General features: G+C 48.7%; 1 protein-coding gene across 2 annotated transcripts in view; it reads left to right on the forward strand.

Moving 5' to 3' along the window:
• The window catches only part of LOC147022352 (heat shock factor protein 1-like), a 45550-nt gene extending 29531 nt beyond the window's left edge, over positions 1-16019 (forward strand). Inside the window, exons 4-7 of one of the 2 annotated variants that reach the window (XM_085893162.1) lie at positions 4146-4264; positions 7050-7125; positions 7234-7295; positions 15854-16019. In XM_085893162.1, coding sequence (XP_085749288.1) covers positions 4146-4264; positions 7050-7125; positions 7234-7295; positions 15854-15908 — 312 coding nt within the window. In that variant the 3' untranslated portion in view covers positions 15909-16019. Of the gene's footprint in view, positions 1-4145; positions 4265-4555; positions 4818-7049; positions 7126-7233; positions 7296-15853 lie in introns of those variants that run through there. The other variant, XM_085893163.1, reaches the window with a different exon arrangement.
• The last annotated feature ends 7790 nt before the right edge of the window (positions 16020-23809 follow it).

Below are 23809 nucleotides of genomic sequence, written 5' to 3' on the forward strand. Positions count from 1 at the left end.
TCGGAGAATCCTTGGCTATCGCTGGTCGGATTTTGTGTCCAACGAGCGGTTGCTGAGAGAGACTCGGATGAGATTTGTTACCTGCATAGTCCGTGAGCGTCAGCTGCGGCTGTATGGACATGTGGCTCGTTTTCCTGACGCTGATCCTGCTCACCAGATTCTCTCAGCGAGGGAGTCTCATGAGTGGAGGAGGCCAGTGGGCCGACCACGTGCCTCATGGTTGCAGCAGGTTGACCATCATCTCAAGGAGATGGGGATGGGCCTGGCATCTGCCTGGGGGATGGCCAGACGGAGGCCCCTGGAGTACCGGCGGAAAGTGGACGCAGCGACGCGCTGTTCTGGCACATGCTCCCATACCTGACCTGACCCCGAGCTATCCGCACGCCTTCGAATGAATGCCAGCGCATGCTTCCGCTTCGAGTTACACGCTGAAACACCCTGGTTCTCATTATCCTCGTTCCTTCGATATCCTCCGAGACTGGTGAGTTTCCAAGGGGTTGGTGGCAGTTGCGGCGGTTATAGGAAAGAGAGAGAAGCGTTGTGGCGAAGAGATTGGGAGAGGTGGTTTTGGATGTGGGGCTGTGGTTAAGAGGTTGGAGGAGATTATTGTGGTGAAGGCGTAGACGTAGGTTATTGTGGGGATTTTTAGATGTCATGTGGAGTGGTTATGGTGAACATTGTAACATTGTGGTGAGCATAATGAGGGTCTGAGGTGAGGCAGAAGTTGGATTTTGGCATGCAGTTTGAACAAAAAATGGTGCACGTATGTAAATGAACCTCGCTGTGTTTCCTCACATTCTTGGCATCGTTACTTTTCTGCATGCGTGCTTGCATCGTTTGTGTGTAAGATAAAGTAAGGTGAAGAGATGAAATAAATGAAAGAATAGAGGATTGAAGACCCAACTATTGATTGAAGATTGAAGACCTCCCTTCCTGAAAGTCCCTATAGTGTCCATCTTTACCCTGTGTACCCCACCCTATCCCTTCCACAGATCTCCTCGTGTCTCTGTTGTGCACTTTTTTTCCCCTTCCCTCTCCCGCCCCTTTTCTCTCCTGCTCCCCTTGTACGTTCTGTGTGTTGGCTATCATATGAGCCTCGATAATGCATACAAAAAAAAATACTAAAAGCCCTATGCAACACGTCTTTCCCATTTACCCAGTAGACATATGTAAAGGACTAACTAAACAAATACTAATTAAATAAGTCTCTTGGGATCACTCTCTGTTAGGTGTCATTGCCTCAGAGGAGTGCCGGTTTTACAGAACCGCAACAATAGAAAGAACAAAGTTTGTGTGTTTGTTTGTTTCTTTGTTCATTTATGTATTCGGACCCTGCAGGAACCAGTGCAACCAAACTTTCCATGGGCTTCTCTTTCACCCAGAGGAAGGTCGAGGGCTATGTTTTGGATTAAAAGAAATTGACCTCAGATAAAATCAGATAATTGGCCTTCAGACCTTGATCATGTCTTGCGCTAATACACTGCCTGGGTTTTTTTTTCCCCAGGAACGAACGAGTTGTACGTATTGTGAAGATCATATGTTGAGATTATTGTGATTTGTTGTGAACAACACAAATTTAATAATCATTGTGCTTATACGTGCTCCTGTTATTAAAAAGATTGCTTTACACAAGTTTATGATAACATCTCCATGGTTCAGGCTTCGACTGAAAATGTAGCTTGTGCACTGCTGCGATCAAGTATGTGTTGTGAAGATCATATGTTTCAAGTCATATTATGTATGCAAGCTAATAATGGAAATTGCGTTTTCGCTTGGTAGGTCTACGCTTCTCCCCTACCTCTAATCCTTCCCATCTCAGTCCGATCCGTCTTGCTTTTTAAACTTTTATTTGACCGCTTCACGAAGATCGGCATGGTAAGATGCCCGTCAGAGCACTTCTGGTGGGTCCACTCACACTAACAGAGATAGCTCTGGAAAGGACCAATTTGGATGAATTGCGCCTCCTGATTTATTATAACACCACCGTGATGTGTTCATGCTCCTCCACCTGTAATCTTCCCCATCTGTTGCTTGGCCATTACAGGGGCTCAAATACTGATATTAATTGCTCTATTTTTATTAATTTATTTTATATTATTTTACATTCCCAGGTCATGAAAATGAACTTTGCGTGTTAGTGATCTGCCTCTGGGCTCCCAAGATATTTTTGATTCTGACTAGGAGTCAATTTTCAAGGAAACACTTCTGTTAAGAAATATCCTAACCTACCTTACTTGCATTATAAATACTGCCAAATGTCACCAAAAAGGACCATTGATGGGCAGAAACAAATCAGATGCAAAGAGAATGGCAGTCTGCAGGTCACTTGAGCTTCAAGAGTAAGCACAGGCTCGGGTTGAGGATCAATGTACAATACAAGCAGCCTCCAAGGCAGCACGTTGGGCATCCTTATAAGGTGAAGCATTTGGGTACAAGTCCAAGCACATTTTGCAACACCCAAGATTGATAATTAATTCATACAAAACCATAAGGCCAACATTCCCCAATTTGTCATGCAGGAAATATTTCAACACATATTGGATTGATTTTCCCCGGGCAACGCCAGGTATTACAGTTCATTTATAATTAACCTTTGAAGGTATACTGAAACGCAAAAGAAACTTACCACCTTTTAAACCTTCAAATGTCAACAATAACACTGTGTGTAGTAAATGTGTGAACTTATTTGTGGAGAATAGTGTCCTCACTGTCAGACAAAACTGTCACGGATGGTCACTTCATAGCACAGCTGTTGAACAGCCGTTTTGACTGTCAGTGATTAGCCAAGGGGTAAAGGATGATTTTAATGAGCTGCACGTGATGTCTTGATATTGGCTTTAAAAAGGCCAGTGCAAAATGGGCATTTCAATCAACATGCCACGATTGTCAAGGGATCAACGGCAGTGTGCCATGGGCATACTGCAAGGCGGATTGAGCTACCGTGAGGTGGCACGTCACCTTGGCTGTTCACACCAGACGATATCGGCCCTGGTGGACAGAGACACCCTCCACAACTCTGCAGATGACAGATCTCGATCAGGGAGGTCAAGAGTCACCACTGCAAGGCAGAACAGGCAGATGGGCCTAAGTCAGATGGCTTCAGACATTGAGAACTGAGTTGGACAGAATCCAGAAGCAATCCATCCAAAGACTGGTAGACAGTATGCGCCGACGATGCACTGCCTGTATCCAAAACAATGGTGGCCACACACGCTATTGAAAGGGGACTGACATTGCACCCTGTGCTGTTCTGTACTGCAGAACAAACTTATGAGATGGTGTATCTTTGTCAAAAACTTGACATTTCATCAATAAAATGCCAATGTTTTGATTAGCAATTGTTGGTTTGTTTTATTTTGAACTGTTACAATTTTATTACATTTTAAACAAGTGGTAAGTTTCTTTTGCGTTTCAGAATACATCCCTCTGTGCATGCGCAAGAGTGTGTGAGTCAAGGCTCACAGAAGAATTTGACAGCAATTGGAAGAGGGACACCAAAGCACCAGCAGCAAAGGAAAGCAATTGGACAAGGGGTATACAAACAAAACTGCACAAATCAGAAAAGGACAGTGGGCGGTAGACTTGATGACAAGCTTGTTTGAAGTAATGAGAGAACATCATGAGATGATGATGATGACTTGCCATGTTGAAGGACTGGTGGGAAGAGCACAAGAGAGCAAACATCGGGAGCTTTCTTTACACAGGAGAGAAGAGGTGGACAAAATGGTGAAGGTGGACAGAAATCTTAGACTTCAGGAGGGTAATAACACATGAGTTGCTGGATAAACAGGTAACTCTTTGGGAGTTTGGAAGAGGCAAGAGAGTGATGGGGGAGATTTTTACCAAATCTTTTGGCGTTTCCTTCAAGTATATTGCTTAAGCCACTTTGGTGTAGTAATTTGCTGTCACTCGCATTACTGTAAAGTGCAAAATAAGGAAACGAATATCTTGCAAACATTGGAAGCACACGTGCTTCCAATAAAATAACATTTGTAGTGCACTGAATGGAGAGCTCGGAATCTCTGTTCCAACTGAGCGTGTGTGACAGGTTCAAATCCCATGAATAATGACTAGATTTGCATGAATTGCTAATTATATCTATCTCCTCGATTCTTCCTCACTTGTGCATCTTTGGGAAAGTGCAGGCATCCATAATACGGCAAAAGAAGATCCACTGGAGAGATGTCGGCCCCATAATGAAGGAGATGAAGAGAATGCGCAGGACTCACGAGACGATGAATAACCTTCTCTACTTTCTGCAGCTGTAAGTTATGTGAGCTTGTTGAATGTTAACTGGGTACTTTCATTGTTTCCACTTTATGTAGCAAACCGTGAATGGAGAAATGCAGTTTGGAGAAGGAGAAATGCAACAGAAAATGTTTGCCTTCCTTCCATCAGATCCAAACCGCCCAAACCTTAAAACTTGGAGCAGTTTCAATCGTGTTTAAAGGAAATCCTTGTCTTGTCTTGAGACTGAGTGGCATTTGTTGTGTTGTGATGTAAAATGGTGTTGCCTCCTCTGGTTTCACTAATTGGTGGATCTTGGCCCAAACAGAGAAAACCAGCGTCGTTTGAACAAGCAAAGCAGACAATGGTGTCATAAAGTGGTTAAGGCAAATCTGAATTGGATTTGTCTGACCGAGGACACGTTTGCATCATTTTCTTCCCCCACCCCCCCCCCACCCCCTTTCCCCAACTTCTCCACCTTCACATACTCAATGGCCTAGTCTGCTGGCCTGATGTCAGTAATGAGACTCATAGACTAGTAATGGTCCCAAGTGGCCAGTTGGTTGGCTCGTGAATAACATTGACAGGGGTAGGCAAAGAAGGCACCGCCGACTTGGAATTTGAACCGAAAGGTCACAAACTGAGCACCAATCTATTTACTTTTATTTGCATAAATATTATTATTGATTTTGCTGGCAAAGTACTCTGTGAATGTAGCCGAGAGGAACATAATGTGAGGACAAAAAAATTTCACTTCCCTGTTAATCACCGGAGAAAACAAGCGAGATCCTGCCACCTCTTGCACCACCACCATGAACCCATCGAATTCCTCCATCCTGTCATCACCCAACGTAACATTTAAATAAACACAGGCGAGGAGGCAGCAGTTGAAAAGTCGAATGCTGTGGTTGAGAGTTGAGTGGACAATATTTTTCAGTTTTATGTTTTTCCCTTTGCAAGACCACTCAAGAGGTGTATTAACGGAAGGAATTAAATATAATGCACATTAAAAATGTTAATGTATTGGTTAAAATCACAATTTATTCAAATCGAGCGTATAAATTATTTCCACAATTTAACTTGCGGGCCACTGAGCAAAACCTAACTTTGAGCTGGAAAGATGCAAGGTCGACGTACGGGGTCACACCTGTTCCCTGGGTTACTTTGAACAGCTATCTTTAGTTCCCAAGAATGGCAGTTATTCTATTTCAGTCATTCAGTCCAGTCCAGCAGTGACAAAAATAAACAGAATGAAAATTTTGTTTTTGTATTGTTTTTACAAAGCTGTACATTATTACAATTCTGTTGTTAAGCAACAACGGCAATGCAATAAATATATTTTCAAATGATTGTGAAATGACAAATAATAAATATTTTGTTTTTCAAAACATCCTGCCTTCCTCATGAAATTGTTCCATTTTTTGATGACTGGTCCCATCCAAACATGTCACCTCTGGAGGATCACTGAGGTTTTGGCCTTTATGGTCTGGCTGGCTAGTGAAAAAACAAATGCTAAGATTGAGTGCTGTGCTAAGGCCTTATGCACTAAGTGCAAGCCTGATTCATTTGGTTAATTTTCCAACTGGGATCCCCACAAATGAGTCATCCAAACCTTCCTACAAACTCTGTCTACAACTCCTTTGTAGGTACTAATTCCAGCACAAAACTAGTGAGTAGTTTGCGTTGGTGGCACAAAAATAAAAACCAAAACATTAATTGGTTAGAGTTATCCGTCATAAATTATCACAAGGTGCTGACGTTTCGGGCTCTACGCTTCATCAGACCTTTTGTTTCAAGAAAGAGTAAATCCTGAAATGTCAGCACCACGTGATCCTTTATGGTGGATAACGAGCCATTTTATTATTATGTTTTTCTACTACTACTCTGCCCCATTTGCCTTTTGGGGCAATGTTGAAAGTCTCGATCACGTCAAGACTATTATCGGACAGCTGCCAAAGCATTGCAGAGTCAGGCAAGTCACCATATTTGACTGCTCTGTCACTCACGGACTTGTCTAACGTCTCATCTGCATCAGATATTGATTCCTTCCTGGGTGTCTATACTTTCCAGAAGAGTTTACCATAACCACTCGTGTATTATACGCTCTTGCATACAATACGCTGGCACGTATAATCTGCTGTTGGGCACCTTTATGTTAGGCACTTTTATACTATAATACGCAAGGCACTTTTCTGTAATAATTCTCAAGAAAATACTAGTTTTTATATGCATAAGGACCCCAGAGATCAACTCGAGCGCAGGACTGGAAACTTGGTTCACTCGAAAGCAGTGTTTTGTCGATCTATGGAGAGAAACATTTTAGATGGTGTTTTCCCAAGCTTATTTTGCTGCTATGGTGGTGTATATGTTTCTAAAGTTTTGATAAAATGTTTTAAAAATCAAACTAATGTATTATAAAAAACCAATTTTAATTATTCTATCAAATAATTTTTATTCAGTGTTGCAAAAGATGTCCAACAATGCACTGCATTTTAAATATGGCGGCACTCGGTAACAAAGGTTGGTCTTGTGTCAGTGCGAGGAATCTGGAAAAATAAAGCTTTCACTTTATTTCTCGTGAATAATATGCACCCCAAACTTTGATCCTGAGGATATTTCTGGGGGAAAAGGTGCAGCTTCTACGTGAGTGATTATGGCATTAAAAAAAAAATTTTAACAAGTTTTTGTTTTTCAGTCACATGTGTTAAAGTTTCCAAGCATCACAACTTGGTCCTCATACACAAACCTAGGCCCAAAGAGGGTCTTGTTCCACTCAAGAGTTTATAACTAGCACAAAACCTTGTATGATGTTGCCCTTGCAGTGAAAATCGGGACCTGTGGTTCGAGGTCCTGAATCTCCAGCAAAAACACGCACAGCAACAGAAAGTTGTTCATAAGGTATGACCTCTGTCCATAAACTCTACTTTGTGCTTATTTTAGTGGTATTGTGTGCCTTTTAATAGGAGTCTGACGGTCTATTGTGTATATTCTGTGCACTGTGAGCAGTTGTTTCAGTTCCTCATCCTACTCGCACAGGTGAACCACTTAATCGGACTCAAACGAAAACTGTGAGTCACTGAGTCACTGCAACATTTCCTACCTGCATTAATTTGTGTGCCCCTGGTCCACATGTGCATGCACACACATATTAATGCATTGTATCGAGAAAAGGCAGATAATGGTGATGAAGATCTTGGAATAATGGGAGATTTCCATAAAAATTCAACCAATCGATATACAGGGTAGCCCGAAAGTTACTTTACCCCTGATAAATTTCTCGCACTTCCCTCCATCGCTTCCCCTCTGCCCTCGCCCCTCGCCGGCTATGGTATGCGGAAACACTGACTCAGAAGAATGATGGAGCACATACAGATACAATGACAAATTAATTTTTAATTATTGTCAGTACTGTCCAATAAAACCTGTATATTAAAAGAGTTGAAGAACAATGCTTCACTGGGAAGGGATAAAGTGACTTTCAGGCCACCCTATATATTGTTGCGAATTCACGCCCGCCGGCATGCGATCGGCCGCTCGACTCGAATGGCAGCCGCCTCGCCCACCGGAACGGACAATTCAGTCGTGACCCTCTCGGAACAACGCCGGGAGCTAGTCATGGGTGGGGGTTTAACCTCACCACGATCGTGCTAATTGCCCACCCGCGCAGGATAGGGTTGCTCACCAAATTCGACCTACCTTAGTACCTGCGCGAGTGGTCGACCGGGCGATCGTACCACGCCACAGGCCGACTCTGGACACGAACCGCTTAAGCGGTCCGTTCCGTGCTACAGTGATAACCGAGCGGTGTTATCGTCGGCCTTGACGGTTCCGATTAATTACTGGGCGTTTTAAACCCACTACGAACCCCTTACGTGATGCAAGATGGAGATTCAAACAAAGGAAAGGACGCAGCGAAACGGGGAACAAGTTCACACAATGCACATTTATTTCACACAGAAGGCACGTAGGGCACGTTGTTGTTGTTGTTCGTCTTTCAGCTGCTCCCGTTAGGGGTCGCCACAGTGGATCATCCGTTATGATCCGCATACTGATTTGGCACAGGTTTTACGCCGGATGCCCTTCATCAACCCTGGTCATCGACAGGCAACTCTGGTCGCCTCTTACGACACAGGGATAAGGATTGGGTTTCCCCATGATTCCGGGCTGCCCTACACCCTGTCATAGCGCGGCCCAGTGCAGAGCTCCCGTCCTCAAGCGATCCTCCAACCCAAGCCTCCGAGTAGCCGGATTACAGGCGCATGCCACTACGTCCGGTGCACGTAAGGCACGTATATACAGCAAAAGAAAAATGCACATAAAACAGTTAAAACAATAGAAGCAAATGCAGAGCTACAACCGACTAAGACCGACACACGGCAACACTTAAAACAATACTACTTGACGGACGGCGCCACCACAAGCATTTACACAAAAAGCAAAGGAAAAGAAACCGCGACTTCCCTTTTCGTGGCCGGTGAGTCCCTCTCCCACGACCGTCAGCGTGGTCGCGCCTGGCCCCGACCTCTCTCGCGGCCGGCGAACCCTCTCCGGCACTCCTCGTCCGGACGCGCAGGTCCACCTCACAACCGGCGCTGCCGCGTCTCCCATCCATGCCTTCGTTCACAGGTCGCTCGCCAAGCCGCGAGCGCAGGACCTCTTCAGAAAAATGGCTAACTCAAAGCGTCGCAGCCCGGATGGATCACATAAATTCCCTCGATACAACGGGTTTGGGCTTACTACATATGGACCTATCGAGATATCTCACCTGAGGACTATTTATGGTGTAATGCGAATTTCCACAACCGTACACTACCCCCTCCCCTTTTTACAGACTCGTCCCAAGTCGTCAAATTCTCGTGTGCCATCATGTGTAGTTCTCCCCTAGTACGTTTTACCTACGGATCCCTGAGTGCGGCATTCAGTGTATTCGTGTCCCCAAAATAAATAACCTGAGGGCTGAGTAACTAACTAACAAACACACTCACTCAGATGACTTAAATAAAATTGCCGGCGCTAAAACACACGTGCCGGGGCGCGCACTCATATTTACAGTACAACTTAACTTACAAAATTTACACTAATCATGGCCCAGGATCAATGGACTCTGCAGGGAGCAAAACAAAAGTCAACCGGTGCACGGGCCGCCACTGCAGGCCCGTGTTGTAGCTGCCAACAGGACAGTTCTTGCAGCTTGCAAACTTTCTTTCACGATGATCCCAGCACGCATGGAAATGAACAGGTGGGCGGGGGGGGGGGCAAAATGCAAAACAGAACGGGGCAAAATGACGGCAGCAGGCATGAATGGCAAAGGCATGGCATGACAAGGCTGCTGTAGCAAACACAGCCGGCAGATGAACTGGCCGGCACAGGTCTTGCAGCAAACACACCAGCAGATGATCCGACCGGCACAGGCATTGCAGTAACACAGTCAGCCGATGAAGTTGGCCAGCCTTTGCCTTTCAGTGGAGTTTGGTAGAGGGAGTGCAGTGGTGCTGGCCACTCGGAAGGCGGGCTCGGACCTACCCGACGTCTCCCTCCCAACCTATCGCCTTTGCCTGTCACTGTACCTACCCACTCCCTTAATTTGTCAAAAACCAATTTAGCCCCAACTTATTTTTTCGTTGTTTTTTTTTTTTTTTTTTTTTACTCTTCCCCACTATAAATCGTCCCCTAACCCCTTTTTATGTCTCTGTTCGGCTAACCTATCATCTTCCGAGCCACCTCCCAACCCCTACGTTCCCTTCCTGAAGGGGAATGAGGGAGGGCTGGCGTCCTGCGTCGAGGCCCAACGAAAGCCTCAGGATGGCCTCCTCGGAGTTCAGCGATCTAACCCAAAGTGGGTCCAGCAGCCCACAACGAGAGCGAAGGGATGGATGGGGTGGAGGGGTACACTTCCTATCTACCCTATCCATTAACCTTTAAACTACCCCGGGGCTTTCAACAAGCGCCTCTCGCTTAACCTATCGGTTCTAGCAACCGAGATTCCCGTCGCCTGTGTTGGTGTCCTCACAATTTTGGGCCTCGCCCCCCAATTTTCTTTCCATGCCCTCACACGGTCTCATGGCGGGACGTGTGGCTCCCTTGGCAGGCACTACCCTCTGCCGATTCTCTAACAATGGCACTCCCGGGCACTACACTGCCTCCGAGCCTTCCAGCTCCCTAAACACCGGGGAGTGCCCTCCCTGGCGACTCCCCTGAAACGCTCACGTGGCGGGCTGGCTTCCCGGGCCCCTTTCCGAGGGTCACCCGTGCCCACAACACTGCCCACGCGGCGAACGGCGCCCCGGGCCCCCACATCATGCGGGCACACCCGTGCCCACTACGCTATACCGGCCCCCGATGGGCCCTTGGCCTACCGCGGCCGACGTGCCCGGGGTACCCACTCAGCGATACTCACCTTTCGCAGCCACGCTCCCAGCCCGTCAACAGGGCTCCTGCACCCCTCCAAACGGGTTTCGAGCCGACACTCCCACCAACAGCAGAACGACCTCCATTTTGTCAATTTGACTAACCCCCTAACTCACTTTACACTGACCCCGGGGTCCCTTGGGCGGGAATCACTCCTCCCCCCAATCACTCATCGCACCATCCAATCCCCATTCACTCCACACATACAGACCCGCTGGCCTCACTCACTCAATATGTACCGTTTCCAACTCACAACTCGCACATCGCTGAATCCTGCCATCCTGCTCACGACATCCCCTAACTAACTCGTGCTCCCACGTCGTCCCTTACAATCGACAGCACGTTCCTTTTAACACAACGTAGCTAAGCTACATCCCCTCTACACATCCAAAGTCTGTCTCTGTCCTCTAATCCAAATATCCCCTTTTCCATCCTAAATCTAAACTGCAATCCCTCTACCTAATCCATTGCACGGGCCCCATGAGGACTTACCCCTGCCCCATGAAGCCGGTCGAGCTAACACTAACCCTTCCCCCTAACTAGTTGTATCCTGTGTCCAGGCAGGGGGGGTCTTCCACCCCATGCCCGGGAATCCTGTTCACCCGAAAGCGAGGCTTGCTTTTTTTTTTTCTCGCGCAGCACCAGCGCGGCAACTCGCAACCTGCGCACCAGCGTGGCAATTCACAGCCGCGCCCCTTTGGCGTGACGTCATGGCAGCTGTTCGCATCCCTCGTCCCTCTTGGACTGTACCATCCGGCAGGGATTCACCCTCCTGCCGGATTTCCAACAATACACGCAGCCATGACGTCACCCGGCGCATAAAAAACACAAGCCTCGCGTTTCGAGGGGTTCCCCACGCGAACACATGTGCTCTGCCCGTTGGAGCTTAACACACACGCCCGCGTGGAGAACCCATCCGGTCCAAATCCGTATCTTGCCTAATCTTTGTCCGTCTGCGGGATCGGCAACATCCACCACTGGCGTTTCCGGACCGGGCTTCACTCCCGCAAGCGAGCACGTGGCGGCCTCGTGTGTTGCACGGCACGAAACTCACGCTCGCCGCTGGGTAAACCCGGCACGGTCCCCAATACATCTATGGCCGCTACTCGGCTTTTGTCCCTCTGTCGCCGTTGTCTCCGTTCCACGCACACACTCCTGCGTGTTACGACGCTCACGCTCCACTCCATCACATTCACACCGGGAGACGCGGCTGCGTGCTCCCGCATGCTGACCGTCATCTCCCTTACACACAGCGACCTCACACACACTGTCTCCCTTGCACTCGGCCGTTCACTCGCACACGCGGTGCCTCACCCCCACCCGGCGCGCTGGGAGGCACGCATATCGGCGCACTTGCCACCACACCACTCACACACGGGGTCACACTCACACCTTGCGTGCTGGAAAGCATGCATCTCCGCACACTCGCAAACACACACACCTGCACAACCACACTGGGGATTCGTGTCCCCACAAGGGTTCCTGGGGCCTCCATACCCCCCAAGCTGCACGTGCACCTGTCCACAGCACTCGCCCCCTCGAACTCGCTTGACACGACCGAACCCACCTGGTCGTGACCAGCTTCAAGGGAGGATGGCGTCTCCCTCCGTTCCCGAAGTAGGCTATCCAGCTGCTCGCACCGGGTCCCGAGGCAGTCCGCCAGCTCCCCCTCATGGTCCTCCACTACCTCCGTGTGTGTGTGTGTGTGTGTGTGTGTGTGTGTGTGTGTGTGTGTGTGTGTGTGTGTGTGTGTGTGTGTGTGTGTGTGTGTGTGTGTGCTCGTCCCCAACCCCGTCCTTATCGTGCAGTCTCTTCTCTATTTTTTTTCCTGTTTTTTTCTGGCTCCTTTTTCCTTCCCATCCGAGTTGTTCTTCCTCTCTGAGCCCCATTCGCTGTTCGTTCTCCCTCCGGAGCTCCTCAATCTCCGTTGACTCCAATCTCGCTCTCCGTTTTAGTTGTTCAATTTCACACTCGTATAGTTGTTGTTTTCTCTCCCACTGTTCCTCCTGCTCTTCGTTTTCCAATCTCATTGTTTCTTTCAATTGGCTCATTTCCTTCCTGTGTTTCATTCGCTGTTCTCTCACTACTCTTCCTTGTTTCCTCTCCTGTCCTTCCTTCTCCAGTTTCATGGTTTGCTTCATTTGGTTAATCTCCTTTTTGTTTCATTTGCTGCTCTCTTATTACTCTTCCTTGTTTCCTCTCCTGTCCTTCCCTCTCCAGTTTCGTGCTTCTCTTCATTTGGTTAATTTCCCTTTTGTGTTTCATTCGCTGTTCTTTGTCCATCTCTTCGCACTCCAGCCTCGCCTTTTCTTTCAATTGGTCAACCTCGGCTTCATGTTCCTTTTGTTTTTAATCCCATTGTTCCTCTCGTTCTTCCCAATCCAATCTCGTTGTGTCCTTGAATCTCCTGATTTCTCCTTCCTGCTTCATTCGTTCTTCCTTCATTACTCTTTCCTGCATCTCATTCTGCAATCTCGTTATTTCCTTCAGTTGGCTGACTTCCTTCTCCTGTCTCAATCTTTGTTCTTTCAGTACTCTTTCTTGTTCCTCATTCTTTAATCTGGCCTTCACTTCCAGCTGTTTGATCTGTACAGTGTGGTTCCTTAACGTTTCATTCTCTGCTGTCGTTCTTTCTTCTCTCACCATCCTCAACTCGTTTTGTAATTCCATCTCTTTGTTTTGGTATTTCTGGAACTCAGAAGCTTTCTCTTCTAATTCCTTTCTCATCTCCTCACCCGCTGACCTTGCTTTGGCTTCTAACTGTTTGATTTGCACAGTGTGGTTCCTTAACGTTTCATTCTCCATTCTCTTTCTTTCCTCTCTGAACATCCTCAGCTCGTTTTGGTGTTTCTGTAACTCAGAAGTTTTCTTTTCTAATTCCGTCCTCAATTTGCATGCTTCTTCCCTCCTTTCCGCACAACTTTCCCAGGCTTCCCTCCTCATTTCGTCCATTTTCTTCCCGTATTCCTTTAGTTCTTCCTTCAATTATTTCCAAAGCCCGCCAATGTCCGCCTGCCTCGCCTGCCATGCCCACGTGGTTTGAAACGGCTGTTGGGAGCGCTCGCCTCGTGTCGCGCCATTCGCCGCGCCATAAATAGCCGCTCGCTCCGTGCTGCGCTGAGGTGCGATTGCGCCGCCATTATGCGACTCAGTTTGCCGATAAAGTCCGTGCTCAGAATATTGGGTTGAGCTTCCCCACGGATTGTAATTACAAGTACCGTCCTGGGCCATGGATCCTACATTTCTACACATATACATTTCTTATACCCCCGGCACCCGCTCGCCTTGAGACTCCATCTTATTTCTCGTAAGGGATTAATTTGGCCTGCTCGTAATTTGGAGGGAATCAGGGGTCGCTCCTCTCACCCCTGAAACGTTCCCCGTGAATTTAGCTGGAGACGGGAGAGTTTCCCGCTCTCTCACACCAGTGTTGCGAATTCGCGCCCGACGGCGTGCAATCGGCCGTTCGACTCGAATGGCGGCCGCCTCGCCCACCGGAACGGACAATTCAGTCGTGACCCTCTCAGAACAACGCCAGGAGCTAGTCACGGGTGGGGGTTTAACCTCACCACGATCATGCTAATTGCCCACCCGCGCAGGATAGGGTTGCTCGCCAAATTCGACCTACCTAAGTACCTGCGCGAGTGGTCGACCGGGCGATCGTACCACGCCACAGGCCGACTCCAGACACGAACCGCTTAAGCGGTCCGTTCCATGCTACAATGATAACCGAGCGGTGTTATCGTCGGCCTTGACAGTTCCGATTAATTACCGGGCGTTTTAAACCCACTACGAACCCCTTACGTGATGCAAGATGGAGATTCAAACAAAGGAAAGGACGCAGCGAAATGGGGAACAAGTTCACACAATGCACATTTATTTCACACAGAAGGCACGTAAGGCACGTATATACAGCAAAAGAAAAATGCACATAAAACAGTTAAAACAATAGAAGTAAATGCAGAGCTTCAACCAACTAAGACCGACACACGGCAACACTAAAAACAATACTACTTGACAGACGGCGCCACCAAAAGCATTTACACAAAAATCAAAGGAAAAGGAAAAGAAGCCGCGACTTCCCTTTTCGTGGCCGGTGAGTCCCTCTCCCACGACCGTCAGCGTGGTCGCGCCTGGCCCCGACCTCTCTCGCGGCCGGCGAACCCTCTCCGGCACTCCTCGTCCGGACGCGCAGGTCCACCTCACAACCGGCGCTGCCGCGTCTCCCGTCCATGCCTCCGTTCACAGGTCGCTCGCCAAGCCGCGAGCACAGGACCTCTTCCCCCGACAAGACAAGCAGACAGGAAGCCTCGTAGACAACTTCTCTCTTAGGAGACGGGAAGCCTCGAAAAACCAACTCAACTCACTCAACTCAACTTAACTCTCGGTCTGTGCTGTCCGCCTTTTGTAGCGCGGGGCTCCGCCCCGTTTTCGGCCCCACCTCCCTTCGAGCTTCTTGGAGAAGCCTCTCGAAGGGGGGCGTGCCCTCTCGCTCTTCCTCCACCCCGCCCCGTGCGGGGGCCGGGGGAGTCAGTTTTTGGCTCAGGGCCAGAGAATTATTCCCCCCACCTTTTCTCACCTTTGACCCCCGGCTCGAATCGCACTTCCACCACACCGAGCGCGGAGAATTTTGACGGGAGAAACAGGCGAGAAAAGCCCCCGAGCATCGTTGTTGGTTTTTGTTTGTTCCTCCGCGGAGATCGTAACCGCACGGGGCCTATTGAATGGCGAGTGGCGAAGATGTGGTAGCGTAGATGGTGGAGGTGGCGTGGTTGGCGCTGTGGTGGGGATGGCGTGGTTGTTGAGGTGCTGTTTGTTTGAAATAAAAGATAGAACAGAAAAATGGCTAACTCAAAGCATCGCAGGCCGGATGGATCACATAAATTCCCTCTATACAACGGCTTTGGGCTAACTACACATGGACCTATCGAGATATCTCACCTGAGGACTCTTTATGGTGTAATGCGAATTTCCACAACCGTAACAATATATATATATATATATATATATATATATATATATATATATATATATATATATATATATATATATATATATATATATATATATATATATACACATATATATTTACATTCGAAAATAAAAGCCTGATAAATGCTATAAAATCGTTTTTGGTTAATTCAATTTTGTCTCAGTCAAGCCTTGATAGTTTGTTCTTGTTGGATATGGAATTCAACACCGATGTACCTCATTCTAGGTCGAATTTGTGGCCCGGAATGGCCACGTTCCAGTCGAGTACGTCTTGTACCTGAGCCTGGCTTGCACATCTGCTTTCAAAATCTCATCGTCTTGCCTACCCACCTTCCATACAGCGTTCATCAGATTTATTATAAATCACACAATAAAGAAAGCTCGATTTGTAACTTTTTGTTGTGTAATATTTGATGTTCTCATGTGACAATGCAACTATTCTGTCACAGCCTTCATTATGGGTTTTAAATGCAGGCAAGTTTCATCGTGTGTGTGTGTGTGTGTGTGTGTGTGTGTGTGTGTGTGTGTGTGTGTGTGTGTGTGTGTGTGTGTGTGTGTGTGTGTGTGTGTGTGTGTGTGTGTGTGTGTGTGTGTGTGTGTGTGTGTGTGTGTGTGTGTGTGTGTGTGTTGTTACGGGTACCGAGTGAATTACGAGGGGGTTAATTCTGTTTCTCCTCGGAAGAACCGGACCTGAGGCCACCGTGCACAATTAACTTCGTGATGCGGTGGGTTCCTTAACAACCACGAACACCAATCAGTTAACCACGAGTTCCAGTATCCACTGTCTAATTTGCCATTTAACTCGGTCAGATGGCCTCCTGACCGGGGAACGTGCCCTTGGCGATGCATCAATCTTATCTTGAATAGATCTTAAGTAATGCGGCTGAGCGTTTACTGCTGATGCATGCTGACTATGACAGGTGAATTGGTTTGGGAATTACCTCCCAGTCTATCTTGGTTTTGACAATCGTGGGTCAATGGAAGGAAATGACAATCACGGACAAGTTGAAACGTCAACAAGGAATTTGTGATTGAGAAAAATACATAAACTGAACAACTTTTTATTTTCTTGTCTATTTAATGGATTAATTCAAATCAATCAAATGTTCAATCAACAATATAATCTCAAACAAATAATTCAACAAGCATTTGTAGAAAAATGGATGAAGAACAGATGCTTATCACTATATCTTACTGAACAATTAAACACGAAACATGGGTACCCAGCAGATCATTCAGGGGGAAAAGAAATCCGGTCTCTGCTTACCAAGGCAAAAGTAGTCGTGCATCGATTAAAATAACCCAAAATGTGTGAGCGTGGCTTGGTCTTCCTCTCCAAATGAGCTCTCCACAGCTTGGCTCATTTCCACTGCCAGCACCCTGCCTCGCTGTGCACCCACCTGCAAACAAGCTTGAAAACCAATGGAGGTCACATCACCCCCAAGAACCAGGTATGCCAAGAAAACCAATGGAGGTCACGTCATCACCCCCAAGAACCAGATATGCCAAGAATCAGGTACGCCAAGAGCTAGGTACCGAGCAGAACAAGCAGGAATGGTCCAACTTTTACCAACCGACCGTCAGGAGCTGCCACCGACCGTCAGGGGTTGCCACCAACCGTCAGGAGCTGCCAGGAGCTGGATCAACTGTTAGAAGATGGCAAGAGCTGCCACCAACCGTCGGGAGCTGCCACCAACCGCCAGGAGCCGTCACGAGCTGCCACCAACCGCCAGGAGCCGTCACGAGCTGCCACCAACCGCCAGGAGCCGTCACGAGCTGCCACCAACCGCCAGGAGCCGTCACGAGCTGCCACCAACCGCCAGGAGCCGTCACGAGCTGCCACCAACCGCCAGGAGCCGTCACGAGCTGCCACCAACCGCCAGGAGCCGTCACGAGCTGCCACCAACCGCCAGGAGCCGTCACGAGCTGCCACCAACCGCCAGGAGCCGTCACGAGCTGCCACCAACCGCCAGGAGCCGTCACGAGCTGCCACCAACCGCCAGGAGCCGTCACGAGCTGCCACCAACCGCCAGGAGCCGTCACGAGCTGCCACCAACCGCCAGGAGCCGTCACGAGCTGCCACCAACCGCCAGGAGCCGTCACGAGCTGCCACCAACCGCCAGGAGCCGTCACGAGCTGCCGCCAACCGCCAGGAGCCGTCACGAGCTGCCGCCAACCGCCAGGAGCCGTCACGAGCTGCCGCCAACCGCCAGGAGCCGTCACGAGCTGCCGCCAACCGCCAGGAGCCGTCACGAGCTGCCGCCAACCGCCAGGAGCCGTCACGAGCTGCCGCCAACCGCCAGGAGCCGTCACGAGCTGCCGCCAACCGCCAGGAGCCGTCACGAGCTGCCGCCAACCGCCAGGAGCCGTCACGAGCTGCCGCCAACCGCCAGGAGCCGTCACGAGCTGCCGCCATCCGTCACAAGGCAGTCCTGCTGTCCTTGTATGGGCAGAACCTCAAGCACGACTTCAGCCAAATCCAGCTTGCCTATTGGCGCACCGCTGTTCGTGACCTCCAACCTTCAATTATCGTGGTCATTCTCTCCTCACCATCGAACGAGATGCAACTCCCAATTAACACAGGCCTGGCTTATGACGCCATGTTCGGGGTGCTGGATGACCGCCAGAAAACAGCCATTTGCAGCAACAACCAAGCGAAAATGTGAAGTGCTCACAAAACGTCAACGGGCAATTATCACCTTTCTGTTCAGCCTAACATGAAGAAGAGCAAGTTCACTCCAGAGAGCTGCTGAACGGGGTGTTGATCCCGATGGAAGAATGTGGGTGTCAAACGTCGATGGAACAAGGTCGGTCCTGAAGGTAAATGATCCATAGCCATGTTTGACCATCAAAATTAACTGTTCAGGAATGGCTTGTGGTGTGTTTAATCACTCAAATGTCTTGGAAGTCCAATGTGAAAATGATAACCAAAATAAAATGTGTAAATAAATCATGTATTTCCAAGCCAATGTGTCTTGATGGAAAGCGAATAGAATGAGTCTCCGTTGGGCTAACGGCTATCTTATCGCATGCACGAATGGTGAATATCGCTCATGCAGAAATGAAAACTGATGTAAAATCATACGTCATGAACGTGTCGTAAAGAGGAAAAGGTTATCCCACAAGAAAGAAAGGAAACCTGTTCTGTACCCTTCTCCAACACATCAAAGAGTTAGAATCCCACCAGACAAAGGGATGGGTCTATTCTGAACATGCATTTATGGAAATAACTGTCTGAGGACCTGGATGTTGTGTGCATTACTCGGATCCAATTCTGAAATCCGTAACACTACCCCTTCCACTTGACCAGACTCGACCTGAGTCATCCAACACCTGGCGACATCTGTTAAAAGTTATATCATTGCCATTAAAAGTTAGCATTACTGTGTGACATGCGGGTGAAGTTACCCCCTACCTAGTACGTTTTAACTCTACCCTTTAGTGTGTGTGATAATTTAAACTCGATATGTCCCACCTGATGCTTTGGCAACGACCGAAGTGACTCTCACCAACAACCTTATGCTCCACCAAAATTGCCAGAATTTTTGAAACTAAAACATAACCGGTGGGCTTTATTTATCTACACAACTCTATACAATTTCTGACCCAGAACCTGGTCTTAAAAAAAAAGAGAGCACAATGGAAGAGTGGACAGCTTGCTGGAAGCACACCTACTCGACACGGCTGGCCATCCGCCGTCTCAAAGTCTCTGAAGTAGCCATCAAAGTGCAGGAGCAGAGCTGTAACAAAGGCAGTTCATTGGCATCGTGGAATACTGAAAACAGTAAAGGTAGTCCATAAAATAAACACGAAAGGTATCACCCTAAAGTACGGGGCTGCAGTGAAGGGCAGTCCACAGAACAGTTGGGGTGGAACACAGGCCATGGAGCAAATGGTGCAGTGAGGTAAGTGATGCAATTGATGCAGAGCAAGTGATCCAGCAAGTTGAGTGATGCTTATGATGGTCCTGGGGATGGTGAGACAAAGCAAACGGCAAAGCAAACAGAAAACAGCACGAAATGAGAAAGGTAAACCAAGTAATGCCATCAACAAACACCAGGTCTGACCAACATGGTCAGCCGATCACTGGTGTGCACATACCTTGGGGCAGTGGCGGTGGTGCTGGTGGAGAGGGCTCGAGGTTGGCCCTACTCGTCTGCAGCCATCAAACGTCTTTTTCCTCCACTACACTACTCTACCCCCCCCCCCCCCTCTTTTTACAATTCGTTGCGATGTTTTGTCTCCGATATCCTACCATCCCCATTGCCAAATTCATACCCAATCCCCCCAAGGTTCCCCTGAAAAGGAAAAAGAGCAGAACTACCGACAATCTTACATTTTCATCATTCTCAAGTCCCTCAGGAAGGCAAGTCCAGCAGGCAGCAATCATCCTGACGATGGTGCGAAGGGGTCTTCATCAATCCTAACTACGCTAATGTTGTTACACTTTTAAACTGTCCCCAGGGTTATACCCTGTCAAGAGGCCATTGTTAAACTATGGGGTTCTAAAAACCCAACTTCCCATTGCCCACACGTTGGTGCTCTTGCAGTTTTGGGCCTTGCCCACCAAATTTTCTTTCCGTGCTCGCGCACAATTTCGTGGTTGGGTAGTGTGGCTCCACTCGCAGGTCTACCCACCTGCATACTCACCGTTAGCACCCCTGGGACGCTAGAGCCGCCTCCGAGCTTGCCTGCTCCTCACCCTAACATGGGGGATGCCCTCACCAGCACTCCTCTCGTTGCACACATGGCATTTTGGCACCCCTGGTCTCGCTGCTCGGGCACCTGAGTCCAATAAAGACTACACTGGCGTGCCAGGCCCCTCTCTTTGGGTAACTGTGCCCACTAACACACTACTGGCCCCCTGGACCTACCTACGGCCTCACCTGGCCAACAAGCTCCCAGTGCCCGGGGTGCCTGGTTCATCAGAACACTATGCTCACAAGCCACACCCCCCAGCCAGTCCATTATCTTCTGCACCCTGCCAAATATATTTTTTTTTTAAAATATGAAACTTTCCACAATCAGCACCAATCTCATAACGATATACACATGTAAATTTACCTAATCCCCCTATCTAAATTTAAACTAACCCCCGAGTTTCCTTGGGTGGGATCCACTCCCACCATTCAATGCTTCGCACCATGCATTCCGTTACTCGCACTCATACGGGGCCATTAACCTGCCCTCACACTCATAATTCATCAACTACACACAAACACATTTCCATTCACCTACACAGCATCACCGAACTCATTTCCCCAAACTAAATCATGCACCCTCATCTTCCCTTATACTACGTATGTTCCCTTTTAACTCCACTCTCTATACCTCTCTACGTCCCCACTACATGTTCATTGTCTCCACTTAAACTGTTCCTATTGTCACTGGATCCCTAAATTTATCCAAGCCCTCCCTCATGGTCACTGCTTCGGTACCCACAAGAAGATACCATCGCTGGCACCCCCGTGTGGGCCTAACTATTATCCCCCTTTGGCTACTGCTCCTGGGCCCCATTGTGGGGCGGTTACACCACCGCGCTCCCCACATGGGCATTACTGTCGCGATCTCTTACCCACATGAGTCCCCTCACGTCTGCAGAGGTGCTCAACTTGGCCTCTGCCTCTAAAGCCGGAGCGATCCATGAGGGTGTCTGGTCACCTATTAGAGTCTCAATCGGTCAGCATGGATGATCTGAGGGAGATCCCGTGGTCCCATTTTGATCTTGATGACCACGTCACAGATCTGTATCAGGACGACCCCCAGGCTCTGCCAAGGCGACGTTAGCTTTGGGCATTTGCCCTTTCGTCTCCAGGGATTTAAGAACCAAATCTTCATTCCCAGAGTGTATTTGCTCGCCTGACTCCGGTGGTCGTACCTGCGCTTCATCTTTACACCCGCCAGATGGAGCTGGTGGCATGCGAAGGCATGGACCCATTCCATACCCTCCCCAAATGATGGGCGTAGCCCTCCCCCGGAAGTTTATCAGGACGTTCTGGCAAGGGACCACATAGCAGGTCGGCGGGAGCCTGCAACTCCCGCCCATACATGAGCAATGCTGGGCTACATGCAGTAGCTCCATGCTGGCTGGTTCGGTAGGCCATCAACAAGTACGGGAGATTTTGTCCCCGTCATCCTGACGGGTGGTGGTAAATAGAGCCAGTTATTGTATTAAGGTCCTGTTGAACCTTTCCACCGTCCCGTGAGATTGTGGTCTTCAGGGCGTTGTCCTTGTTTTCCGAATTGACAAAAGACTGCACAACTCTTTTTAACAATTGACTTTCAAATTTTTGACCCTGATCGGTGTGCAGCTCTTCCGGAATCCCCTGCTGGCATACAAAACCTTCCACAAAGGCCTGTGCCACAACCCCAGCTTCTTGATTGGGGAGCACATAGGCCTCTGGCCACTTGGTGAAATAGTCCATATCCACGAGGATATATTTATTACCCTGGCAAGTGTGGGGCATGCCTGGTGTTGGATTAATGATTAGGGTGGTGGTTTTGGGAGCCTAGGATCCTGAGTTCAAATCCCACTCAGCTGTTGAATTAATACCAGGTGGGGTTGACTGCCTGTCATCCTTCTGAGGTCGGCAAAATGAGTGCCAGCTTTCTGGTATCCTGTGTTGGAGTGGCGACCCATCCAGGATTGTGCCCAATAGCCAAGGAGTCTGCTTAGGCAGCACCGACTCTCTGCACAGAGTATGGTCCTGATCGATGGATGGAGTGTTCGTGCTGACACTGAGATACATGACAAAAAAAGTAAAGGAAACAACTTGGTCAACTGTAAATGTGGAAGCTGCAATTTGGTAATGCTTGATGACAAGACTGCTGAGGCAGCACCAACGCTCTGCACAGAGTGTGGTCCCTATGGATGGATGGGTGTGGGGCAGTGGGCCTAAGATGTCCATCGCCACCCGCTCAAGGGGGGCCCAACCAGATGTAATTGAAGAGGTGCCGCATCCTGTGTGCGAGTCCCTTTTTAGCAGTACAGGTTTCGCATGCTCGACACCAGTCCTATATATCGCGCCCCATATTCACCCAATAAAACCTCTGGTGGGTCTGAGATGTTGTTTTTGTCCTGCCCAAATGACCGCCGGGGTGAGTTCCATGTAAATGTTGTAAAATGGTGGTTTTTAAATTGGTCTGGGACTATAATTAGCCAGGAAGTTCTTTGGAGGGAATTTCCACCCAATTATGATACAAGATGTTATCTTTCAATTATTGGGTCTTCCACTGAGCCCAGTAAGCCTTTGCCCGCACTCCAAGGGGGGGGGGGGTGACTTCCTCCAGACTGGGTCTCTGACCTGCCCGGAACCATTCGTACACTGGCCCCAATGTGGGATCTTCCTGCTGGGCTGTGCTCCATGCCAATGTTCCAAATTCCTCATCTGTGGTTAGTGGCAAGATTTGCCCTCTCACCTGGGCTGCATGGTCTAAGATGTTATGGAAAGGGTCTGCCAATTGGTCCCTGTCCTCGTGCTGCATACAGAATTTACAGTTTTCTCCTAGACAAGGGCGTCGAGAGAGTGCTGGCTCAATGGGTCACACTGAAATCGTACTGCTACAACTTTTCCAACCACCTCGCAATTTGGCCCTCGGATTCTTTGAACCGTAAGAGCCACTGCAAGGTGGCATGGTCAGTTTGAATCGAAAATTTCCACCCTTACAAGTTCCGGTGGAAATGATTCATGGCGGACAGCATAGTCAATAACTCTTTGCGAGTGACACGGTAATTTAGCTTGGGCCTACTCATGGCCCGACTGTAATACTTGATCACGCCACGCCCTCCTGTGTCTGAGACAAAACTGCGACCAATCCTTCCTGGCTCACATCTGTGTCCAGCGTAAGGGTCCCGTTATCAGTGGGGAATGCCAGAACGGTGTGGATGTTAAACACCCCTTCATTTTGAGGAAGGCATCATTGCACTCCCATGTCCAATTAAACATTGTCCCCTTCTCCGTAAACCGGTGAAGGGGTCTGGCTATCTCTGAAAATTTTGCCACAAAGCGCCAGTCGGAGGAGGAGAATCCCCCAAAAACTCATACCTCCTTGATGTTACGAGGTACGGGCCCACTCCTCCACCGCCGTGACTTTACCTGGGTCGGTTTTCACCACCTTGCGACCTATAATGTGACTGAGATAGGCCACTTCCTTCGCAAACGAGGTACATTTTTCTGGAATA

Source organism: Eptatretus burgeri, chromosome 8 (genome assembly GCF_056783735.1).
Source record: "Eptatretus burgeri isolate ZD-2024b chromosome 8, Ebu_testis_v1, whole genome shotgun sequence".
Lineage (NCBI taxonomy): Eukaryota > Metazoa > Chordata > Myxini > Myxiniformes > Myxinidae > Eptatretus > Eptatretus burgeri.